The sequence below is a fragment of the Salvia miltiorrhiza genome, chromosome 6, assembly GCF_028751815.1.
Source record: "Salvia miltiorrhiza cultivar Shanhuang (shh) chromosome 6, IMPLAD_Smil_shh, whole genome shotgun sequence".
Taxonomy (NCBI): Eukaryota; Viridiplantae; Streptophyta; class Magnoliopsida; order Lamiales; family Lamiaceae; genus Salvia; species Salvia miltiorrhiza.
This window is the reverse complement of record NC_080392.1, coordinates 43,799,054-43,822,468: the sequence shown is the minus strand read 5'-3', so window position 1 is coordinate 43,822,468 and position 23,415 is coordinate 43,799,054. Positions and strand designations below refer to the sequence as shown.

The 23,415-nt window shown below is 36.5% G+C and overlaps 4 protein-coding genes across 4 annotated transcripts; all 4 read right to left on the bottom strand.

Moving 5' to 3' along the window:
* Window positions 1–301: 301 nt before the first annotated feature.
* LOC130989823 (protein GAMETE EXPRESSED 3) lies at window positions 302–3,611 on the bottom strand. The gene is made up of 10 exons (XM_057913931.1): window positions 3,358–3,611; window positions 3,014–3,192; window positions 2,623–2,934; window positions 2,277–2,523; window positions 1,838–2,122; window positions 1,646–1,732; window positions 1,446–1,478; window positions 1,308–1,367; window positions 1,099–1,241; window positions 302–1,010 (listed from the first exon to the last, which is right to left on the bottom strand). The coding sequence occupies exons 1-10, from the start codon at window positions 3,515–3,517 to the stop codon at window positions 417–419; spliced, it is 2,100 nt and encodes a 699-aa protein (XP_057769914.1). The 5' UTR covers window positions 3,518–3,611; the 3' UTR covers window positions 302–416.
* A 1,201-nt stretch (window positions 3,612–4,812) lies between these two features.
* Window positions 4,813–10,468, bottom strand: LOC130989822 (isoprenylcysteine alpha-carbonyl methylesterase ICME). The gene is made up of 11 exons (XM_057913930.1): window positions 9,899–10,468; window positions 8,756–8,832; window positions 7,838–7,907; window positions 7,677–7,757; window positions 6,989–7,063; window positions 6,409–6,510; window positions 5,960–6,097; window positions 5,807–5,872; window positions 5,568–5,711; window positions 5,392–5,482; window positions 4,813–5,254 (listed from the first exon to the last, which is right to left on the bottom strand). Exons 1-11 carry the CDS (start codon window positions 10,168–10,170, stop codon window positions 5,093–5,095), a joined length of 1,278 nt encoding a protein of 425 aa, XP_057769913.1. The 5' UTR covers window positions 10,171–10,468; the 3' UTR covers window positions 4,813–5,092.
* Window positions 10,469–11,933: 1,465 nt separating this feature from the next.
* Window positions 11,934–16,027, bottom strand: LOC130989821 (uncharacterized). The gene is made up of 9 exons (XM_057913929.1): window positions 15,681–16,027; window positions 15,096–15,219; window positions 14,857–14,963; window positions 13,792–13,917; window positions 13,587–13,707; window positions 13,392–13,476; window positions 12,766–12,879; window positions 12,604–12,643; window positions 11,934–12,304 (listed from the first exon to the last, which is right to left on the bottom strand). Exons 1-9 carry the CDS (start codon window positions 15,855–15,857, stop codon window positions 12,152–12,154), a joined length of 1,047 nt encoding a protein of 348 aa, XP_057769912.1. The 5' UTR covers window positions 15,858–16,027; the 3' UTR covers window positions 11,934–12,151.
* Window positions 16,028–17,164: 1,137 nt separating this feature from the next.
* LOC130989820 (proline-rich receptor-like protein kinase PERK8) lies at window positions 17,165–22,101 on the bottom strand. Its single transcript, XM_057913927.1, has 8 exons — window positions 20,145–22,101; window positions 19,307–19,708; window positions 19,134–19,220; window positions 18,832–18,902; window positions 18,598–18,680; window positions 18,184–18,331; window positions 17,771–17,936; window positions 17,165–17,684 (listed from the first exon to the last, which is right to left on the bottom strand). Exons 1-8 carry the CDS (start codon window positions 21,112–21,114, stop codon window positions 17,500–17,502), a joined length of 2,112 nt encoding a protein of 703 aa, XP_057769910.1. The 5' UTR covers window positions 21,115–22,101; the 3' UTR covers window positions 17,165–17,499.
* Between the last annotated feature and the right edge of the window lie 1,314 nt (window positions 22,102–23,415).

Sequence of the window (23,415 nt, the reverse complement as noted above, 5' to 3'; positions counted from 1 at the left end):
CAAAAATTGAAAAGGTGGTGATTTAATTTGTAATACTTCAAAAGTCACGTTAAAATTATAAATTCAAAATAATTCGTGATTTTATTCGCCAAAACCCCATTTATTTATCATTTAAGTAATTTCTTTAGATAAATATTGTTTATCTAAAGAGTGTTTGCCACCAATCTTCTCCAAAAATTGTCTCAATAATCTTCAATTTGTTTATAATATAGAACGAAGATTTTAAGTTAAGAATTACTAAACCTCTTTTGTTCATCTCTTTCTTAGTCTTCCTTAAACTACACATCTCTTAGCCTTAAACTTCTTAATGTCCTCAAATTCAGTATTTCTAAACTAAATATATATTCGTAATTTGGAAACATTACAGAATTTTTTCCATAAACCCAAGCAAAAACCAAGTTAATTTGTGTTCGTACCTATCCAGTGAAAGACACAGTTCTTCTCCTCAAGCTTCTACTTTCACCATGTGAATCACCATCATCATCATCATCCTCTCTCTTCACTTCCTCTACTTCACTAAATGAATGCTTCAAAAACAATGGCCTCATCATATACTCCTCCTCACTAGTCTCATAATCACTAGAGCTTTCCCCTCCAACTAGAGCTTTTCCCTTTCCCTTTGCAATTGCACCAACAGCTTCATCTTGAGAGAGATCGTCATCCGCCTCTTCCATGAGGCTGCTCAGCTCCTCATCCGAATCGCTACTACTCTCATCATCACTGAGTGTGTGGAATATTGTGACACTCTCTTTCATGGATCCTTGAAAGGAGTAGCTTCTGCTCCTCCCATCGTGCAGCGGGAGAAGGGACTTGGGACGCGATGATCCCTCCCCGTCTCTTCCTAAGCTATACGTAGTAGAGAGCTTCCTCTTGATGCTCTCCCTTTCTTTAACCAGATGGCCTAGCTTCTGCAGCGCCTCTTCTTGCTCTGCAGCTGCTTCCTCTGATGCCCTTTGCTCGAGTTCTGTGATCATTTTGTCGAATGCTTTCTTCTGGGATCGTAGAGAACGCTGCACGGATGCAAGAATGGCATCATAGGAATCAATGGTTTCCACAAAATATGTTACTCTCCAAGACAATGGAAGGATTTATACTTACTCTCTTCTCAAGGAATTTGCCGAGGTCTAGACCTTGAAGCTTTTTTTTCTTCCAGAAAACGCAGCAAAATCTCACCAGCACGGCTAGTAGAAGCAAAACTATGGATTCCATCATGAGAAACAATGTGATTGTCCGCTTATTTCCTGCATATATATTGGTAAAAGAAATGTTAATCTTCAACTTTTTTTTATGAGCAGTGCATGAATTACCTGTGTATATACTTGAGCTCCTGGGCTTCACTTGTGCGCAGCTAGATGCGAGTTTCTGACCTGTACCCAAATCAAGATTGAACAGAAATGGCAGTGTTGTGTAAGCTACTTAAATTGTGTAGATATGCATGGTCTTACGGGTGGTACGACAAGGCAACGGGTTGCCATTTCCTGCATCACAGAAAATTTTCTGATTAGACTTGAAATAAGTGGATCTTCAAGTGGTGTAGCAAGTTGAGTGATGATGCAGTCTTGCAGCGGGAGTTTCACTCCCATTGCAACGCTGCATCATCACTATCATGTCCAAAAAAGTAGACCAATGAAGTTGGCAAAATTACTTGAGACAGCAAAAAAGGTGAGAAGAGTTCTTTCATCCACCAAAAAATGTTGCAAATCACTCTGGGAGAGCTGTAACAAGAGTGTACCTGCTTGTTCAGAAAACTGAATTATTGGGTAGCAAGACTAATAATTTGCTGAACTAAATGAAAACAATAGAGAGAGAGAGAGAGAGAGAGAGAGAGAGTTGATACTAGGATCACTTTCAAACCAGAGGATGGAACCAGAAGCTGGAACAAGAGAAGTGAATGCAACAGCTTTAGGTTTCAATGCAGATACATGAGTGTAATCTGCAATTTTCTGGGAAAATTTCTCCTCAACTTCTGTCTGAGAGATGTACACGGCATACCCGGAGCAATCAAGCACCGGATTAACTTGCATAACAGAACTCCAACTAGCTGATCTAGGGAACTTCTTGAGATCTCCCGCTGCTGAAAACGAATACAGAAATCCATCCAGTGAGCTGTAAGATATCCAACCTGTTCACCAACCAACCAAAAAGATATTGAACTTCAGCTTTTGATTTTGCATAGAGCATTCTCAAATCAAAATCACTTCACCATCTTAAGTAGCACCAAAGATTCCACGACGAATTCAAAAGGAGAAGTTCAAAGAAAAGGATGATCTTCTAACCATTTGCATCAACAACTGGATCACAGTCTGCTGAGCTCAAGGGCCCAATAGTCCCTTGCCACAAAACATTTCCTCTAGAAACATCCAATGCCAGAACGAGAGCTCTATCCGGTACAGTGACATACAGAAGGCCATTGTTTCCAGCAGTAATCCTAAATGCATTTCCAAACGAGCTAAGATCTTGGATCCATTTAAAATGATGGCCACGGATTGATAACGAATACACTTCCCCTACCGTGTTAGCCATCTGCAAGACACGAGCGTTTGATGCCAGAAACAGTTGATCTTCAAGAATGCATACAACAAATAAACAAGAAACATAAATTTAAAAAAGTGAGACCCTTACAAAAATACTAGCTTCACAGTGATCAATCACAGGTGCCGAAGTAAAATAGCAGTCTGTAACGTTTTTCCTACAACCTTGGCGATATCCATGCTGATACAGCACAGGACCAGCGCTCCAGAAAAGCTGCCCGTGCAACCGATAGGCAAAGAGGCCTCGATTTTTGACATTAATGAGCACGCAAGAGCTCGATAAGCTTGCAGAGATTCCAACAATCTCTTCTGCACATTCAAAGAATACTTGTACAGCAGCTTCATTGGTTCTAATCCTTAGAGGATATATTTTTAGCACTTTGTTTTCTGCAACTAAATATATCTGCAAATACTAAATTAGAATCATCAGAAAATGAATACATTTTTCTCTTCAAGAAATTCAAATGAAATGGATTCATTGCCTTGCTTGATCCTCCATGAACTGGAGCTATATTCGCATTGCACGTATAGTTCAAGTGTAGTGCCCACGCGATAGAGCCGTTTCTTTCAAATGCAAACAAGTATTTCTCCGAGCAAGCACAAATCCGCCCCTCATCCATAATTAAGCTCTTGTACAGTCTATAACCAGCTTTATTTGAATCTGCGCCACATCGAAATAAAACAAAAAAAATTCTCAGAAATTAAACAATTGACAAGTTCGCCATTATTCCCCAACCATTTGCACCCAGAATTTAGGAGAAATGCATCAAAATAGCATAAAGTAGAATACAATTTTACATAAGTTTCAGAGTTAGAGAGAGAGAACCTGAAAATGAATGACGATAGGGTGAAAACTTGTGTGGATGGTTGGAGTGAGAAAATACGGCAGAGATTAATGGTGCAATCAGAGCCGATATAACAACAATCGAAGAAATTCGAGGAAAAAGAGATATTAAGAGAGAGATGATGGATATTTTCACTGACATAATTAAGAAGAAACAAGAGTTATTTGATAAAATCGAATTTAGGGCTCCAAAATGAACAACGCTCCATCCAAGTATGAAGACGCATGAAGGAAGCAGTTAATTAACCGCTTCGTTCAAGGCGGGAAAATGATTCAGAATCAATTTTAGATTTTTTTTTAATCTGGCCTTTTCTGGTTTTTCTTTTTCTTTGTTTTTTCGGGAAATTCATAATTTTGGCAAAATTATAATATAATTATGGTTTAAAATAATCTTGTTTTTCCCTTAAAAAATTCTTGTTTATATAGAGTTTTTAAATAATTTTTACTACTCACTTAAATTTCAAAGAGGGTAACATCCGTGCATATGAACAAATTTCGATATTTTATTTATTTCTCTTGAAAATATTATCTCACTTGAACCATATTAAAGTTATGAGTCTTCTAAAAAGATTATTAAAATTATAATCCTTTTGAACTCGTACATGTAACTATGTAAGGCGCAGAATAACATAAGAAACATAGATCAATAAGATCGCACAATAAAATTTAAAAAGAAAATAATTACGTAGTAAAATCTAATTGAAATATAAATCCAAGATTATTTCATATCCAACAGCCTCAAATAAGTACATTGCTTAACTACATAGCAAGCACAATTAATTGTTCCAATCATACTTCTTATACGCTTGGTTTATGAACTGTGTCTGATTACTAAAGTAAATACCATCGCTCTTTGCTATCCACCACGACTCGTGCGTTCTTCGTCTCATCACTTTCTCACGATAAACATCGAAAGCCACATCCTTTGGACCCCACCAAAGATGACAAAAGAATAAGGTGGTTGGGAAGAAATTTGAACAAAAACTCCATTGAAAATCTTGGTTTGGATAAAGGGTGTGAAATCCTAGATCATCATTTCCAGATGCACAGTGAATTTTTAGTGGGGCAGAATTTGAAGGCAGATTGCTAAGGACATGAATATGATGCTTTTCTGTGGCAAAACATCCATCCACAAAAACAAATTCCTGCACAAACCACATTTCCACAAATACAGCCAATAACACAATTTTCTTCATTGTATGTCTCCTTTTGTGATTGTCCAAGACCAAGGCATTAAATTTATACCTCTTCATTTCTTTTCTTTTGCTGCATACAAATGGAAATGCTTCAATCTTGGATTCAATTAGCCTCTAATTAATTAGGCTTGGTTTGCTTAATTTGCAAAATTGAGGGAAGATTGCTTGATTTCGCCCAAATTTGGGGGCAAAGATATGCTATTTATACTCCAAATATCTTTCAATTAACATAAAAAAAAAATGAAATGGAATCCTAAAAAATAAATATATCTCGTAACCAGATATAATCAATCCTAATTAACAATTACAAAAATTGAACTAAAACACAAGAAAATGAATACATGGGGTGAAAAATTGAAACTGAGGATCCCAAGTGATATATCCTTGCTATTTCCCATCTAAGAAAGACAAATGGAAAAAAACTAGTATTTGTTTCGTCAATCATTACAAGGTAACACGGATCAAAACTAGGAAAGTGAGATTTTCATCTTCAGCTTCAGCTGCAAAGTATGGTGTGTGAGCTAAAAAGGGCTGACGTGGCCGGCCAATCTCAGAAGTAATTCCGGTACACGACGTCTTCTTGGAGGAGCCGCAGCATCCCTAGCAAGAGCTTCCTTGTCATCAGCATGTATGAACCCCACCAAATAGTCAAATAGCTCATCTTCACCACCACGCAGAGGATCCTGCATTTTCAGAGATATTGATTTTATCCAGTGGAACATTGATTTTCTCGTAGCTAGCTCACCGTGCCATCTTTCTTTATTTCTTGATGCTACTAATAGATATGAGGGAGAAAACTGAAATTGATCATATCACTTACTTGGAGGAATAAATCTGTATGCGTTTTCCCTTCGTACAAGATCAGATCAGCTCGAGCTCCTACTTTTTGGAGTGTATCCACAAACATTTTACTGCATATACAAGTATCCTACTTAGTCATTGCTACAGGCGGGAACTTTATCGTTTTTGAAATCATTCTTATACAGGCTGACTAACCTTTCATCGGCAGGTATGGAATTATCTGAGGTACCATGAAAAAGAACGATACGTGGTAGCAGATTAACTGCACCACTTGAGCTTGGGTTTCGTATGATTGTTTCAGGAGAAAATTTTTCCAATGACTTTTCCCCTTCCATGATACTGTAACCATAAATAAAATAATCAGTCAGATGGATCGATGAATTGTTGTCAGATATTGAGATTAATATAAAATATGTCGACGCGTGCGACAGTACCTCAAAAATATGGACCGATACAAGCCTCGATTGTGGAAATGATCAACTAGTTTGAGTAAATTGTACCTGTAAATAATTATTATTAGGCACTTCAGGCGAGCACGAACCTATGGTCTTGCAATTCAAATATATTGGCACATTGTGGTAACTTACCCCCCTGACAAACCAAAATAAGCATTTATCTGGGATGGACTCCAATAAATGCTCTCGCCTTTGGATTCTTTAACCGCCTGCTGCAAAAGAGCACACGAAGATATATGTGCACCTGCTGATTGCCCCATTAAATAAATCCTGTGAAAATACATATATCACACCTTTGCTTTAATAGATTATGATGTTTCATCAAATATCGACAAGCCTTTTTACCAGAAAAAGGCATGCTGGGTTCAGATGCCCTACCCAAATAGTAAGGTGATTGGTGAAACAGCCAACATTTACTATGTGATACAATGCAAAGCTTCAATTAGTGCTCTAGCCATGTCTATCAATAATGTCTTATTTACACCTTAATTTTTCCATTTCTCTCTTCCAAGGATCATAAATAATTGGTTCTTATCTTTCCAGTGAAGAAGGCAAAACACAAAAATTTAAGAAAAACTCACTTTTTTGGATCTCCTCCAAGTTCAGCAATATGGTTGCAAATGACTGAGATTCCTTGACAAACATCTCTAACCATGTCACTTATAGTTCCCTGTGGAAAATTTCTGCACCCAATTTATACGATAACTGTTATCAGGCAATAGATCAATAACGATACACCTATGCAAACATTTAAGAATGCAATAACTGTCAGAAAAAGGGTGAGACGATTCCTAACTACTAAGCTTTAACTCCACCAGTCTATACAAATCTGTTTTCCTACAAAAGAATTTAAAAAGTTTATAGACTGCTCATTTATATCAAGAAACGAGGAAATAGAATTCATTGTTAAAATGCCAGCCTGCAAGCTTGTTCTAAGATGAAAGCTCCATCGTTTTTCCAACACAGTTTACATGTTTCATTTAAAATGAATGCATGTTATTTTCAGTGACATTTCATTAGTAGTTATACTAAGCAACTAAAGTGTTGGGGCACCAGCCAGGCAAGTGATCTGGGATTTGGAACTAAATCCCACATGTCTTGAAATCTACTTAATTATAAATGCCGGTACTAACATCTAATATCTATAATTCAGTCAAGTACCTGTAGTCAAGGCATGCCACTATGATGTCTCTTTCTGCCAATTGCAGTCCTAGGAGCGCACCCCAGGCCTTGTACCTGAATTAAGTTACATCCATTAAAAGAATAGTGCACAGAAGACATTATCTCTAAAAATTGTCTATGAAGGGTTAGGAGGAAGTTATGCTTTGATATCAAAATTCAAAACAACACCTACACGTACAGTTGAAAAAGAAAATTATGTACAAGCACTCTTGATAAAAGATGAAGGGTATTGCTCAATGAAAGGTAAAACATCTCAACGAGTACTTGAATTTATCTTTCAATGGCATAGATTTGCCACATGTAATAACAACCCCAGATTGCGCCAATATTGAGGATAGCAACATATATACTAAGGCTGGAAAGAGGATGCATAATAAAGTACAACAATATTTTCACTTCTAGACATCGAAGACTTTGTTGACTTTTTTTTTTAATAAAAAAGATAAAGTATCTTTCCTTGTTTGTTAATGGAGGATTCCAGTCCATTTGGATTATGACCTTATGCTAAAGATATATGAAGATATACTTTTCATTCTTTTTTATTAATAGAATGACTTCTTTTCAAAACAATAAAGTGCAGTATATCATAACTCCCATTTCCCCCACCCTCACCCCAAGAGAAGTACAGGAAAGTAAGAGAAGCTGCAAAAAGTGACATTTGACTTACCCAATAATCCATGCCCCTCCAGTCACAAATATCACCACAGGCTTCAAGCCATCACTATTTCTAGGTAAATACAAATCTAGCCTGAAAATAACTTTTGCATTAATGACATACATGAAAGTTGATGTATAGGGAAATGGGATAAAAAGAATGGCAAAATATACCTATTTCTTGGCTGATCGCCATATACAATACTTCGACGCACTTGGCTTGAAAAGTAATAATGGAATGCAACTGCAAAGAAGCAAATTGGATACATCTCATACCTCAATTGAAGCCACTAATCTAAACATTGTAAAGAAGTAAAATGGATACATCTATACCTCAATAGAAGCTACTAATCCGAATGTTTCCCTAAATTTAGCAAAACTAACATGGGAACATGGAGAGTCCCATTGTAGGAATATGACATGGATGCCAAGACCTTATTTAAGATGAAGCTGATTATAAATAAGTAAGCAGAAGAAGTCGAGCGCATCGAAGTATCAAAAGTAGTGAAACACAAATATAATCACTCCCAAGACCTTATATAAGACGAAGCTGATTATAAATAAGTAAGCAGAAGAAGTCGAGCGCATCGAAGTATCAAAAGTCGTGAAAAACAAAGATAATCACTCCCCAAGTGATAAGATTTCTATGGAGAAGCTTAAGAAAAAAAAATATACATAACTAAAGACAAGGATATTAAAGGGGATAATAAATATCCACAAGGAATCCCGGGTTTGCAGAAAACTGTAGTTACAACAAACCTTCACTATGGCTTCCTTATTTGCTATTTCCACAATCGCTAACACTATCATCATCTAGAATCAATATAACCTTCCAGATAATTGGTCTCATGCCTTCTACATATTCTTCGTTCTAGCTTAATATGATTGGATCAACAAATAATGTGTACCTTCTAAAACTACATTTTACTAGACAGAGAAAGACAAAATGAATAAGCAATTCCAAACTCTGAGTCATTCATATGGACACAAACAGGATCGACAAGCTGTGGGTTGTCTAGAGTGTAGAGATGCTTACAATAGTATTCACCTATTTTATATATCAAATGAATCATACAATTATCTGAAACTTACCTTGGATAAAACCTGGCATAAGCAACATCGCATAAAGAGCAAGAGCTAGTAGTCTTGTTATCCACCGATATCCTACCCTGAATAAAAAAAATAATTAGAAACAGATGTAACTAAAACCAGTTACCTAGTGAAAAATAATGTGATTGCCAATTCTCCATCAATCTCAATCCTTGTACAGATGGATCGATGGAAGAGGACTAAAAATAAATAGTAATACAGAAATTTAAAAGCAGGCAGAAGTAAAAAAGCAGTAAAGATGGTTAGCTGCCCGTGCTTCCAGATAAGCAACAATTTGAAGATCAGGATTAAAAGCATTAGTTTCAGTATTTCTGTCCACTGATAAGCAAAACATGATTCTCAATCGATAAATGAGTACACCGCTTGTCATAACACTCAATAATAATCAAACGTAAACCCACTTGAAGTTATGAAATTTGGAAATCAAACGTATATACTTAATCGTTATTAACAATTCAGGATTGCTCATAACTTTTATCATCAAATATTTTTTTTAGGGTCCGTTTGATTGGCAGTATAGGATTGATTAGGATTAAAATTATCTTGAAAAATTAGTGTGGATTAGTGTGGATTTATACTATTTCATGGGTGTTTGATATCATGGCTACTTAATCCTATATTGTGTTTGATATCCATAGGATTATGTTGGATTATATTATCTAATACCAAAACTATCCTCATATAATTTTAAAAATACCATGTATGTCCACCATTACTTGGGCATTTGCATCGATATGCGTGAGGAAGGGTAGCAAAATTTTTATCCAACTTCGCAGTATTAAAGTTATCCAAGGGGGGAGGGGCGGATAATTAGTATGGGTTATTCCCACAAAATAGCATGGAGAAGTGGGATTAAGTAGGAGTTGACCATATTAACTGCACATGATATCAAACATCACACTAATCTGTATTAATTTAATTTATCCTACCATAAACCCATATCAAACGGGCCCTTAAAATGGTTTCTTAATAGCAGTAGATGTTAAAGCCAAAATCTAACCTTTTGCCAATTCATCTAACCACATAATGCGCAAATTGTTCGTTACCAACGCAATTTACAAACATGAAACAAGGAAGCATAAGAACAATCGAGTAAATATATTCAAAGTAAAACTAGAAAGATACCCGAGATAGCTGAGCAGCTTGAAGCTGAGGCGAGTGAGCAGGTAAGTCTCGGCAGCAGCGTGGCCGATCTCACGGCTGAACGACTGCTGACGGCACGGCGGAGCCGCAAACGGCGTCGTCTTATTGCCGCCGCGCCTCCGCCTCTGTTGCTGATTCAGAGAAGCACCTTTGAAACTCGAGGCGCTAACCAGAGCGTCGGCTTCATTTTCTTCGGTAATCTCATCGACGGAATCTCCGGGAGGGCGATTCTCCGGCGACAGCGGCGATTCCATCGCCGACGGCAAAGCAATCGGGAAAGCAGAAATTCGGATTGGAGATTTGGAGAATCGAGATTGTAAATTTAGGATTGAGAGGGTGTCGGATTTTATGGGGATTAGCAAAATGATGCAGAATATTGTCGCATTGCATTGGGCGGCGTGAAGCAATCTGCGATTTGCGAAGAGCGAGATTTTATCTGTTTATTTCGATTTGATGATACAGCGGTTGAATTTTGAATGAAATAGTCATTTTTGGCAATGTAGAAGTGGCGCCTTCGCTGACAACTAACTAACCTCTCCCAAATCCCTCTATTTATTGTAAAAATTATTATTATTATTATTATTATTATTATTATTTTTGGGTAAGACGTCTAAACATGACGATGAAGCGCAGTCTGTTGTAAGATGTTTTTCAATTAATAGGTCAAAGCGCAGTCTATTGGTAAGACGAATCTTCTCCAATCAATAGATCAAGCATTCCTTTTTTTTTGTATTAATAATTTTAAAATAAAATAAAAGGGAAAGCAAAATCATTTTCATTAAAACTCGTTTTGTCCCCTTCTGTGACTATTTTTTGTGGATGGGGAGAGAGTGTGATAGGAAAAATCCATCGATTAAACAAGATCATTTAATACTTTACGGAATTAAAAAATCTCCAATCTTTGAAAAATTATTCTTCAAGATTAAAAAAAAAACAAGGAGTCATCTTTTAATCACTGAAGTTTGTGTAGCGGAACATTTTATAAAATATGATGAAAGTTTCGGTTTTTTAAGAGAAAATAAAAATGTAGAATATTTTATAAAAATAACATTGAAAGTTTGGGATATTTTATGGGAAAAAGTGAAAATTTGAATTTAAAAAAAAAAATCAAAAATTTAAATATTTTATAAAAAATATTGAAAGTTTGAAACATAACCATCATCTATAAGACTATCCTATAACCACGTATATATTCCAAATGGAAAAAACTATCCTATGACCACGTATATATTCCAAATGGAAAAAACATTGGGTACAGAATTTAGAGAATAGGTGCTTTCAAATTTTGCCAAATGCCACTAGTGGAAAGGAGGGGGGAATTCCCAATTCCCACCCACCACAAAATGATGCGTTGGCAAATAAAGAAAAGACTTCCTATTCCAATCCAACCATCACACACGCTTCCATAGTCTTAAACATGCCACATTCTTGCGCGTGTTGATCCAACGGTAAATAGTCAATTGCCCAAAATCTAAGATTTTGAATTCGAATTCATTCTTGTGCGATTTTAAAATTTTTGTATTTCTTTCTTTCCTCAATGGAACAGGGAAGGGCGAGTCCGAGGTCAGCTAAATAGACGCGACGTGATTTCTTTCTTCCCTGGCTACTCTTAGGGGAAGTGACACTCTAACGTTTCCTTTGCTTTCCGGACTCAAATTTACTGATTTTATCAGAGCTCTTTCGAATGCCTGTTCCTTTGACTATGATTGGGTTCTTCATGATTTGGGCGAGGCTCAATCGAACTCTCCCTTAGGGTAAAATTGATAAGTTTATTTACTTGTATAATTTATCAAAAAAAAAAAAACATGCCACATACATACCTATCTAATATTCCCTTCCCCAATCAGTCACCCATTTTTCAAGAAAAATGTCAAAAGACTTGCGCACTTTGCCAAAGACTCTCAAGCACCAAAGAAGAAACCAATCTCAACATCTTCACATTGCTTCACAACATTGAGCAAAAAATGCTACAAAATTAATTCCTGAACTAGAAAAAAGCAAAACAGCACAACAACAATTCATCAAATATTGTTAACTTTGGAAGTAGTGGTGGCCTGAAAGGTGGTTAGAGCATGACAGTGAGATCCCATGAATTTTATTAGTTAAAACAGATTGATGGCTTAGTAAGATGTCTAATATTCTTGGCATGTAAAACTACAATTCTCACAAGTAACGGCATTCGTTGCCATTAACATTAACCTCTCCTTTTCTGGCCCAGTTCCTCGACACATTTTTTCACCTAAACCACCATTTCTGAGCAGCGGATATTGGAGTGCCCAGAAATGGGGCAAAACGCTGGATCAATGGATTCGCAGTTCGTCCAATCTTGGCCCACACACTTTGATGGTAACCACCAGTGGCAGGAGCGTGGTACATCAGCTTCAAGAGCTACAATAATTAACAAACAATAAGAACGCAATCTCGACTTTTAGTTTGTGCACGAGTAATTCACCATAATCAAGAATGCAAGTGCTGCTAGAGTGCATATATGTATGAGGTGATAATATAGCACAAAAATTGTTCCAATTAGAAAAAGATGAATAACATCATGATCAAACTTCTTCCTGGCAACTACCAAATCTTCACTTGAGAAGAAAAACCAAAAGTTTCCAGTTTCCAATAACAAATAGTAATAAACATTTTTGGTAACTCAGGTTTTAAATTGGAGGGAGAAAATAAATACACACCTGCCAGTACATAAAGACTTGTATAATATTACGCTGCGACCTGCAAATTCAAATGGTATAACCACTCTATTAGGTTACAAAAAAAATTAGACAGACCAAGTTCATGATAGCTATGAATAAAAACAAAGAGTATATGGAAAGGAATTGGAGAGAGGTGCTGACGAGAAGAGAGAAATAATCAGTAGGAATCCAGTTCCAATTTCAGATTGTGAGGACATAATGCTTAGAGTAGTGATGTTTGACTCTACCCAAACACAAGTTTCTTCCAAGTACTTCCTGCAGAAAGTCCACTACAAAAGTCACAAACAGGTTGTAGCACCAGCGTATCAAACAACAGAAGAGAATATATCATTAGCTCTAAACCTCTTGTCTCTTGATATATCTGAGAAACACAATATGTGTATACCACATTGTTTCTTTTATTCCAGTTGTTATTTTTTATTTTTATTAAACCCACAATGTCAGTTCAAATATTCTTAGAAAATATGATATTCACAACTCACAGCATCACTATGTGAAATTATGGATACAGATTTTAAACCGCACCCTCACCAACAGTATCCATAAGACGAGCCCGGAAATGAAAATGGGAAAATGATTTGATCTGATAGTTTCCTTAGATGTTCCTTTTCACTTTGGACATCATAAAAAGAAATAACCAAATGCAATGATTGTTCTCTAATATGTTATATGCAGTTCATGTTCCACACAGGAAGTCAGGAACCCTTGATAATGATTCCAATTGAAAACGTTAAAGCATTTGCAGTGCAAAAATGGAACATGCTCACCTGTACAAAGTGGATCTGCTAAAGTTACGTCTCAGGAACTTGGCAACATGCTCAAGGGCACGACAAAGTATGGGTATTATAGAAACTGCCAAGAATGAAATAGGAAACTTACATAAATTTAGGAGAGAAAAGCACCATATATCAAGCAAGGCATACAGAAACAAAATAAAAAACAAATGCTAAAGAGATACTGACATTTGAGGCACAAATGTGAAGTGAGAAACGAAAGGCAGTATATTGAGTAGATAAAATCTTTAGTAACCATGACTGTCTGAAACCACATTTGCAAAGCAGGCAAGTTCCATGCTCTGGGTTTCTGCAAAAATGATTGGTTATATCAGGGACCAACAAGTAGATTATAGATGAATGCAATGAATAAATTATGAAACTAATACATTACCCCATATAATGAGTACAAAGAATAGACAGAGGTACATGCAGTCCCCAAGAAGGAAAGACGATATGCCCGTTTTGAGAGATTTTGTGACACAAGAGGAAAAATGGCAAGAACTGCCACAATAAAGACCTGCCAGACAAAGGATACATAAAAGAACTGTCACAATAAAGACTAAGCATCAAATGTCCTAACAACGAAACATCCCATAAACAGCAGCAGTCGTGACTGCAAATCATCAACCACGAAGAGAAAAGATGTATAGAAACAAACCATAGTTATTGTAATTCAATATTAAGAGGGTAGCAAATAATTAGTAGTAAAACCCATAAAGCTAAATTTCCTTGTGCTTGCTTGCACTGAAAGAAAATACCCGACCACTATAATTGTAATTTACAATCATGGGTGAAAAACTCTTGCCATCAAGACATACTAACAACAAAAATAGTTTCACCCAGATAGAGAGTGATAAATCATAACACGCAAATAATGCATATTATATTGCATGAATAGTCCACAGAAATTGCCAGCTCAAGGAAAAGCTTACAGATGCCAAATCAACCTGCAAAGATGATTATATGAAACTTGAAACAGCCCTCTAGTCACGAATCATGATAAATTCTAAATATAAGATTTCTACAGACAATTCCTTCTTTAAACAAAGCACCCAATACGTAGGTGGCTTGTGCTAAAGGAAAGTTCAAGGATGGAAAACCAACACAGTGTGATCCAAATTTTGACACATATCTAACAATTACCAATCCAACAACCTTGATGATCAAGGAAGAACAGATTAACATTCTTAACACTTCATACTATGAAGACTATATGATAATATGACAACAAAATGTCATCATGAAAAATATAAAGGTCACACAATACAAGGGCACATTTTAAAATTTTATTCTGGTCATCATGAGTTCCAACATACTACATACATGGCACACTCAAAGTTTCTGATTCATTATAGCAATTGATATTTCCAACTCAAATGCAGGCTGGAAAACTCCTCATTCTCACATCTCCCAAAAAGTAGTAACACTAAATTTAGCATCCATTACTTTGGCGTACCCAAGCATTGACAGAAAACTGAATGGTTTGCTGATCCCAACGTAATGGTGCAGAAGAACCAGAAGGAGGTGGAGCTGTTGATGACCCTGATGTTCTACTTGATGACCCTACAAAGAAGAATTTTAGTAGCTTTAAGGCCCCCAAACACATAGCTACCAAAGAAAACAAAAAATCTAAAATGCATAAAAAGTATTCATTCTCATCTTCTAAAGTTAACACTTAAAGATCAGATATTAGACCTGAACCCCTCTGGCGTGTATTAGTATTAGAAGTAGATGATGAAGACTCTGGCGGCGGTGTTGATGTTCTAGCTGGCTGAGATGTGCTAGTAGTACCTATTGGCTCCACAATTAGTTCAGGATCCTGAATAGCAGAACTCAGCAAGTTAGGAAAAGATAATAATCACAAAGGAGATTCGAGAAGAAGCAATATGCTATTATTAATATTACTATTATTATTTTAACTCCTAATCTATTCAATTGACCAGAAGAAATTTAAGATATCCTCACAATACAAGTAAGAAAGAGAAGACAACTGAGAACCAGTCCTAAATATTGAAGGGCGATTTTTTAATTTTTATTTTTTGAAAGCAGTATTGAAAGGCGATTAAGCATGTCTGGAATGAATCAAACTCAACTCCATACAGAAACATCTCCACAGAGACCTTATGATTGCACTGCATAAATAATGCCAAAAACTAAGAATTCGAAGCCAAACAAAGAAAAAAATTCGTCCGCACACAAGCAGACAACTACTACCTTCCAGTGTAATCACATCAAATTCAGTTCGCAATAAAATGAAGAGAGAAGTTCTGGAAATCATACAATGAAACGCTGGTAGAACTTTTGCTTGAAGTGGTTGACAACGTCGTTGCGGGAAGCCATGTGAGGTGGAATGAGGACGTTTGACCAGTAATCTGCCCAGCGCGGGTCGTTATCGTAGTCGAACGCCGCCGCCGCAATCCTCTTCAACTTCTGCGGATCCTCTTCTCCTCCGCCCATAATTTTCCGATGAGATTGAGTGTTAAACGGAGAAAATGAAAATAGAATTGGATAGTTGATTTGAGTTTTTGGAGGTCTAAGCTTCTTCTGTGTTGAAGCAATGAAGTTAGCTCCTTTTCGTACTCTTTTTCTTCATTATTTGGGTAACTATCAATTTAAATCTTAAATTATTTATACATATATTTTAAATTATCAAAAATATCTATACTATATTAAAACGACAACATCCAATTTAAAATTAACTTCAAAATTAAATGGCACCATTCATCCCAAAAAATGATCGCAACATATTTTTAAGACGACTTGTACGAAATGACCTATTCGCATCGTTCCAAATAATCGTGTCAAATATTGTGACAAATGACACGAAAATTATATATTCGCTTTGTCATGAATGAGCCATTTCGTATAATTCGTGTCAAAGTCTGTCGTGCCAGCATTTGGAATTAATGGTGCGAACTTTGTATATTAGTATCATTCGTTCCAAGTGGTGCCTCGCTAGAAATTGGAACGAATGGTACGAAATAATCCATTCTCACTATTCGTCAAATGTTACCTCACTTGAAACGAATAATGCGACAATCCCATATGTACCACTGGTCTAAAAAAAATTGCCCATTTTTTGTCCAACAATTTTTTTTTGGTAAGATTTCAATTTCTACCAATAAATCAAATATAATGAAACATAATTCAAATCAATATTGTATTCATTTTTCAACAAATACATGAGCAAAGCAATCAAAAAATTACTCATACTCTAGATAGGTAAATCCATGCACTAAATCTTCATTTTCACATAAGAAGAAAAGATGAAGAGATCGTTAGGCAGTAGAGGTGAATCCTCCTCCGATTGGAGTATGTTATGTGCCCACGAATGATACAAATTGATTTTTTCATACCACTTAAGGAGAAAGAGGAAGGTGTTGTTCGAGGTGGGTGTATTGGATTGAGATTCTGTAGGATTTTAAAGGATTTCAAAAGTTTGGATGTATTCAATCCAGACTCTTAAAAGTCCTTTAAAATCCAAAGGTATTCAATCCAGATTTCAGGTATTCAAACAAGGCTTTTTAAAGTCTTTTAAAATCAAGTGATATTCAACATTTCATGAATTTTAACAATCCATGGATTCTGATGGATTTGTCAAAAAAAAAAAAAAATACAAATGACGAATTCCGAGCTTCAAACTTGAGATTTCGATGGATTCCTCTAAACTCCACGCAGAGTCTATGAATTTCTAAAGTCCTTTAAAATCCTACCGAATCCAATGCAGCAAAAATCAAGAAATGAAATACCACTGTACCAGAGTCTAATAAAAACTACACAGTTGATTAGAAATATGAATAACGTATAGAGTATAGAAATAATAAGGACGATATTCAGTTAACTTGGCCGTAAGCACAAAATTTTTTACATACAAAAAATAAGAAAAATCAATAATACAACATCATCAAACTGTAATTACAATAGCACAATCTAATAAATACAGCGGTAACATCATACAAACCGCCTGCCTCCATGAGTTACTATCAAAAATAGCACAAACCTTACAAGATGGTATGGTTTTGCAGAGGCTGAAGCTCGTATATCTCTTGCGCCATGGCAAAGAGCACAGGAAAGGGTTTGCATCCGGTAGCAGAATCGATCAACTCTTCCAGCTGCTTTGAGAGTTATTGAAGTATTCCGAACTGTAGTCTTGACTTCCGAAGGCCATCCTCTGAAACATCTTAATCTGGGCTGAGTGTTCCCTCGAACTGAAAATCCCACTTTGGCCCGGTTTGACACCGTTGTTCAAATCTGCCAGCTCCTCCATTGAATCTAGAGCTCTCACTACCTGCAGAGTGAAGATGAAGAAGCACAAAGGTAAGGCAAGTTCAATATGTGAAAAGGATAGTCTCGTAGCTTTTAAGAGAAACTTGCCTGACTCATCCGCGGCCTTTTGGAAGCTAAATGGCGCACACAGGCTGCAGCTGCTTCGATCATCCTGAACATTTCACTTGGAATGAAGTTATCTTCCAACTTAGAATCAACAAGATCTCCAAACTCTTCTTTGTCAAGTGCTTGAGTCAGCAATGGCCGAGCCTGTATGAAAAGTAGTGTTTAAACATTTGAACTGTCTTGATATCTGAAAAGATCACTCAACTTAAGAAAGAGCATCAACCACCTTTTTTAAATCTAGCTAATTCTCTGCATCAGAGTCTCTTCTTCATTTAGTTTTTATCCATTAGATTTTTACCGCCTTATATAGTAAAAGTGCCCAGGCAAAAATATATGTTGGGACTTAAAGAAAAATGAATGAAAAACAATGAACAATGTGAATGGAACTTACCCATTCAACGAGGCTTTCATCACCCAGTGGTTGAGATGAGTCAACAGGCTTACGACCGGTAATGAGCTCCAAAAGCACAACCCCAAATGAGAAAACGTCAGATTTCTCAGTGAGTTTACCTGTTGATGCATACTCGGGAGCCAAGTATCTGCAAGTCATTCAAATAATCTAGTAAATGATGATGTGCAATGCATGAGAATTCTCTGTACTAACTAGTTCATTAACCAATAGGAGTCTGGATCAATTTATTTTTATCCTAATGTAACTTTACATAGAAACTTCTTGAAATACCATGCTGTATAGTACATATGTCATATTCTTATTGCGTGTAAGCACAAGATACATTAAATCCTAGTTGAGTGTAGAAGAAACCATAATATCTTTGATGTAGCTTTCAGAATAGTGATGACTTACCCGAAGGTTCCCATTACCCGGGTTGACACGTGTGTATGTAGTTCCAATTCCAATGCTAGCTTTGCAAGCCCAAAGTCCGCAACCTGCCCATAAGTGAGGAAAGAACACTTAATGGAGTATATTACTTTAGCTAGATAAACTACAAATATCTCTGAAAAAAGATGCTTGAAGATTTGCAGCTCATTAAAAATGGTAACCAAGAAATGTTATATAGGATTGAAAAAACAAACATACCAGGGCTTCAAAGTTGTTATCCAAGAGAATGTTTGTTGACTTAATATCTCTGTGAATTATGCGGGGTTGGCCTGAAAAATACAGAAACTTTTTAGATGATTTTTCACAATAATCTCATGAGGAAAATAACATGACAAGAACTGAACATGTGGAGTAGGACAGTCAACTGTTCTGGTCAGCAAAACAAAAAGTGATATATCATTTAAATTGGAGTTCAAGAATAACTATCTAGAATATTTGTACGATGCCAATACATACAAGCCAAAATATCAAGACGAAAAAGTACGAAAACTAGAGCTTACAGTCTTCATGAAGATATGCCAGTCCACGTGCTGCACCAGCTGCAGCTTTAACTCGACTAGCCCAATCCATTACAGACTTGCCTTGACCTGCCAACATTATATATCAAATGACTGGACTCCAGTTCACACATCTAAATTACATTAGCAAGCCAGCAACTTAAATCTAGCCTTACCATGCAGATGGTAGTGCAGGGTGTTGTTTGGCACATAATCATACACAAGCAACCTTTGTTGTTCAGAGATACAGTAACCAACAAGTGATACTAGATGTCTATGGTGTATTCGACTAATGATTTCAACTTCTGCTCTGAATTCACGCTCCCCTTGTCCACCACCAGCTTTTAACTGTTTAACAGCGACTACCCTTCCATCCACCAAAGTTCCTTTATAAACACACCCAAATCCACCTTCACCCAGAATATTATTTTCTGAAAATTCATTTGTAGCTTCAGATAGGTCTTGATATGTGAACCATGACCTTGAAGTGTTTAAGCCGCCATCTGAAGAGTAATAATTGTTTGCTGAAGCACTTCCAGCCAGTTGAGATGAATACTGAGATCTGAGAAATGATGAATCTGACAACAAGAAGAAAGAGAGAGTACATCAATATTCATAATTCAAAAAAATGATTTATCACAATTCATCATTGTGTATAATTTGGCAGCTTCTAATATGCCAAATTTAGCAATGTTAGGTTCCCAGAAAGAAGAAACATGATAACATACATATGGTTAGCTCTAACTGACCTTGAACTTAAGTGTTTAAATTTTCATCAACAGGTAAAAATACTATAACAAGGATGAGCTGATAATTAATGAACTAAGCTGTGACCTTGATATTGAAAGATGAAAAGAAAAAAACAAATTCCAGTCTAAAGAAACAGAAGAACCAAAAAAGTGTTAATGACGTCTGAGCGCAGCTTCAACAGATTTAACATATTACAGATGCCCCAAGTCATATGATACATATAGGATATAGCATGTGACCAGAAGGAAAAACATAGTTTATTACCTGAATTTTGGGAGGATGCGAAAGGTGATGGCATGGTATAGTTGAGACTAAACCCATCCTTTCTTCTCTTTCTTTTATTGGTATACCATACGGCCAAAACGACAAGAGAAAGAGCCATAAATCCCACAAGAATGCCTACTGCTGCTGCACCTCCAGCTCTTAGACCACCACCACCACCACCACCAGCATTCCTTGATGTTACATCTGCAGTTATATTTGGACTATGCTGAGTTGATCCTGCCGTTGGTTTCTCTGTAGGGAGTGATGGAAGTGGCGAGCCTGGGAGTGATGGAAGTGGCGAGGCTGGCAGGCTTCCATTGTTAGATGTATTGTATGGGGGAGCAGGAGGAGATATAGATGGTGACAAAGATGATGAAGGGGTGGGAGGAGGAGATGCAGTGGCAGCTGGAGGAGGACTGCTGGTTGGGGGGATAGGTGGGGAACCAATTTGAGGAGGTGGCGACGTAGGTGGTGGAGGAGAATGCTTTGGGGAATGAGCAGCAGGTGGAGGAGGTGGACTAGTGGTAGGAGGTGCAGCCTCTGCAGCTGGAGGGGGAGGAGAGGGTGAAATAGCAGGAGGGGCTGGGGATTCTTCGGGAGGAGAACCCCCCGATGGTGGTGGCGGTGACACAGCCGGTGGGGGAGGTGAATTGGCAGCCGGAGGCGGGGCAGTAGGAGGAGATGGGGGTGGAGACACAGGGGAGGGTGGTGATGGTGGGGGCGAAGGGGGTGGTGTAGAAGGCAATGCAGGTGGTGGTGTTTCTGGAGGAGGAGGTTGTGGTGGGGATGGAGGAGGGGCAGAAGGAGACGGCGGTGGAGCCGACTCCGGAGGTGGAGGAGAGGGAGTAGATGGAGGAGGAGAGGCTGAAGGGGGTGGTGTGTCAGTTGTCTGATTAGCATTAGACCCTGAAGGAGGAATGGAATTTGTTGGAGGAATTGATGGTAAAGGAATTGGTATAATTGAAGCCATAATTACCAAAAAAAGAAAAAGAAAAAAGAGTTCCTTTTAACCAAGAGATTGATCTCAAAATTTATCAAGATCAGAATATCACCATCGAAATGCAGCACGCCATTAACACTTAATTTGCAGTCATTACGTTTGAAGATACCAACATCATACTCATTCAGCAGAAATCATCCAAACCCTAAGATTTAAACCCTATACGATTCTTCCTCACAGATTGCCCAAATTCTTCAGATACCAATCAGATACTCAGCTCCAGATGACTGAAAACCCAGCCAATTCGAAGAAAATCAAATGCGAACAACGCAGATCAACTATTCGAAGAAATGCCGTAGTCAAAACACAGATAAAATTCCCAAACTCAACTCTTCCAAAATTTCAACACTGGTACCAGTGGAGTCAAGATGCAACGACTAATCACAAATTCCACAAAATCCCAAACGAAAATGCAGCCCAAATGAATCAGCAAGAGAGAGGAAACAAATTACTTAGAATTGAAGGGAACTCTCACCTGTCAAAAACAGGTCGGAATCTTGACATTCCAGAAAAAAGAAGCCAAGAGGTAAAAGATCCTCAAAAAATATTTCCGGAAGATATGGCGAGAAATGTGCAATTAAACGTGGCTGCGACTACGCAATAATCTTCAATACATTTCCTCAGCAAACAGAAAATGGAGAGAGAAAATAATTAAGAAAATGCGTGAGCATGCGAATGAGCACTATGAACTGAGCTGTTTCTGTCAAAAAATAATTATTTGGATTAAAAAAAACAAGTATCTGGTAGAGAATAAATCTGAATGTGAAGGCGAAGGTGAAGGTGGTGGGAAATATGAATATAGTATTGAAGAGAGAACGTTACGAAGCAGCCAAGTCAAACAGAAACATCATCATCATGAACGCCATGTTCACAGCTCTCCCTGCCTACTTCAACCATTCAATCATTTGTAAATTTCGCTTTGCTTTTTTAATAAAATAAAATAAATTTGTTGCCTTCAAAAAGAAAAAAATTGCGATGAATGACTTTTAAAATGTGACCTTCGAATTCATAATATTTGACAATAAATTTATTCGCATTTTCACGAATAGCAATACATGTTCCAAGTTGCAATAATGATTCTCTATACTACAAGGTAATCCCATAAAATTCTATTCTTAATTTTCTAAATTTCAATTTTTGTCCTCTTAATTACAAATATTACTAATAATTAATTACATTCACACTATATTAATGATTTCTCACTTCACTTTATAGAAACATATTTATTACACTTATATTTTGAGTGGATTTTTAAAATGGCCACTTTAATATTGTAAAGATAAAAAATGTCCACTAAAATAAAAAACTTAAAAAATGTCCACTGTTACCAAAATACCCTTCACATTAAAAATTAAAAAAATGTCCACTTTACATCACCCCTTTAAAAAATCCCGCAATTCACAACCAGTGTGAATTCACAACCAAAATTTTTTGGTTGTGAATTCACACTGGTTGTGAATTGAGAATTCACAACCAGTCGAATTCACAACCAGAATTTTTTGTTTGTGAATTCACAACTAGTCGAATTCACAGCCAAAATTTAATTCACAACCAGTCGAATTCACAACCAAAATTTAATTCACAACTAGAATTTTTTGGTTGTGAATTCACAACAAATGAATTCACAACCAAAATTTAATTCACAACCAGATTTATGTTGGTTGTGAATTCACAATCAGTCGAATTCACAACCTGAATTTAATTCACAACTAGAATTTATTTTGGTTGTGAATTCAAATAGTTGTGAATTTGAATTTTTAAAGTTTGGATTCACAACTAAAACTAGAATTTATTTTGATTGTGAATTCATAGATCTCGTTGTGAATTCAAGAATATTAAATTGTGAATTCATCGAGTTGGTTGTGAATTCAAGAACATTAAGTTGTGAATTCATAGATTTGAGCATGAATTCAAGAATATTATGTTGTGAATTCATAAATTTGGTTGTGAATTCAAGAACATTAATCAATTATTCAAAATATATTTCTCTTTCAATCGATCAAATCTCTTTAATAAAATCCACAAATCATCACTAAAAAAAATATTACTCATTTTATTTCTTACAATAATTAAAAATTCTCAATTTAACCAAGCACATATAATATAAATTTCCAATCACCAACACAAAAAAAAAAAAAAAAAAAAATTGAATCTCTGCTGCTGCCATGATACCATGATATATTGCAATATAATTACTTTCAGTTCAAATACCATGATAACTAACTGAATTTCTAAAATAAAATGTAGATCGACACTAAGCAAATAAATTTG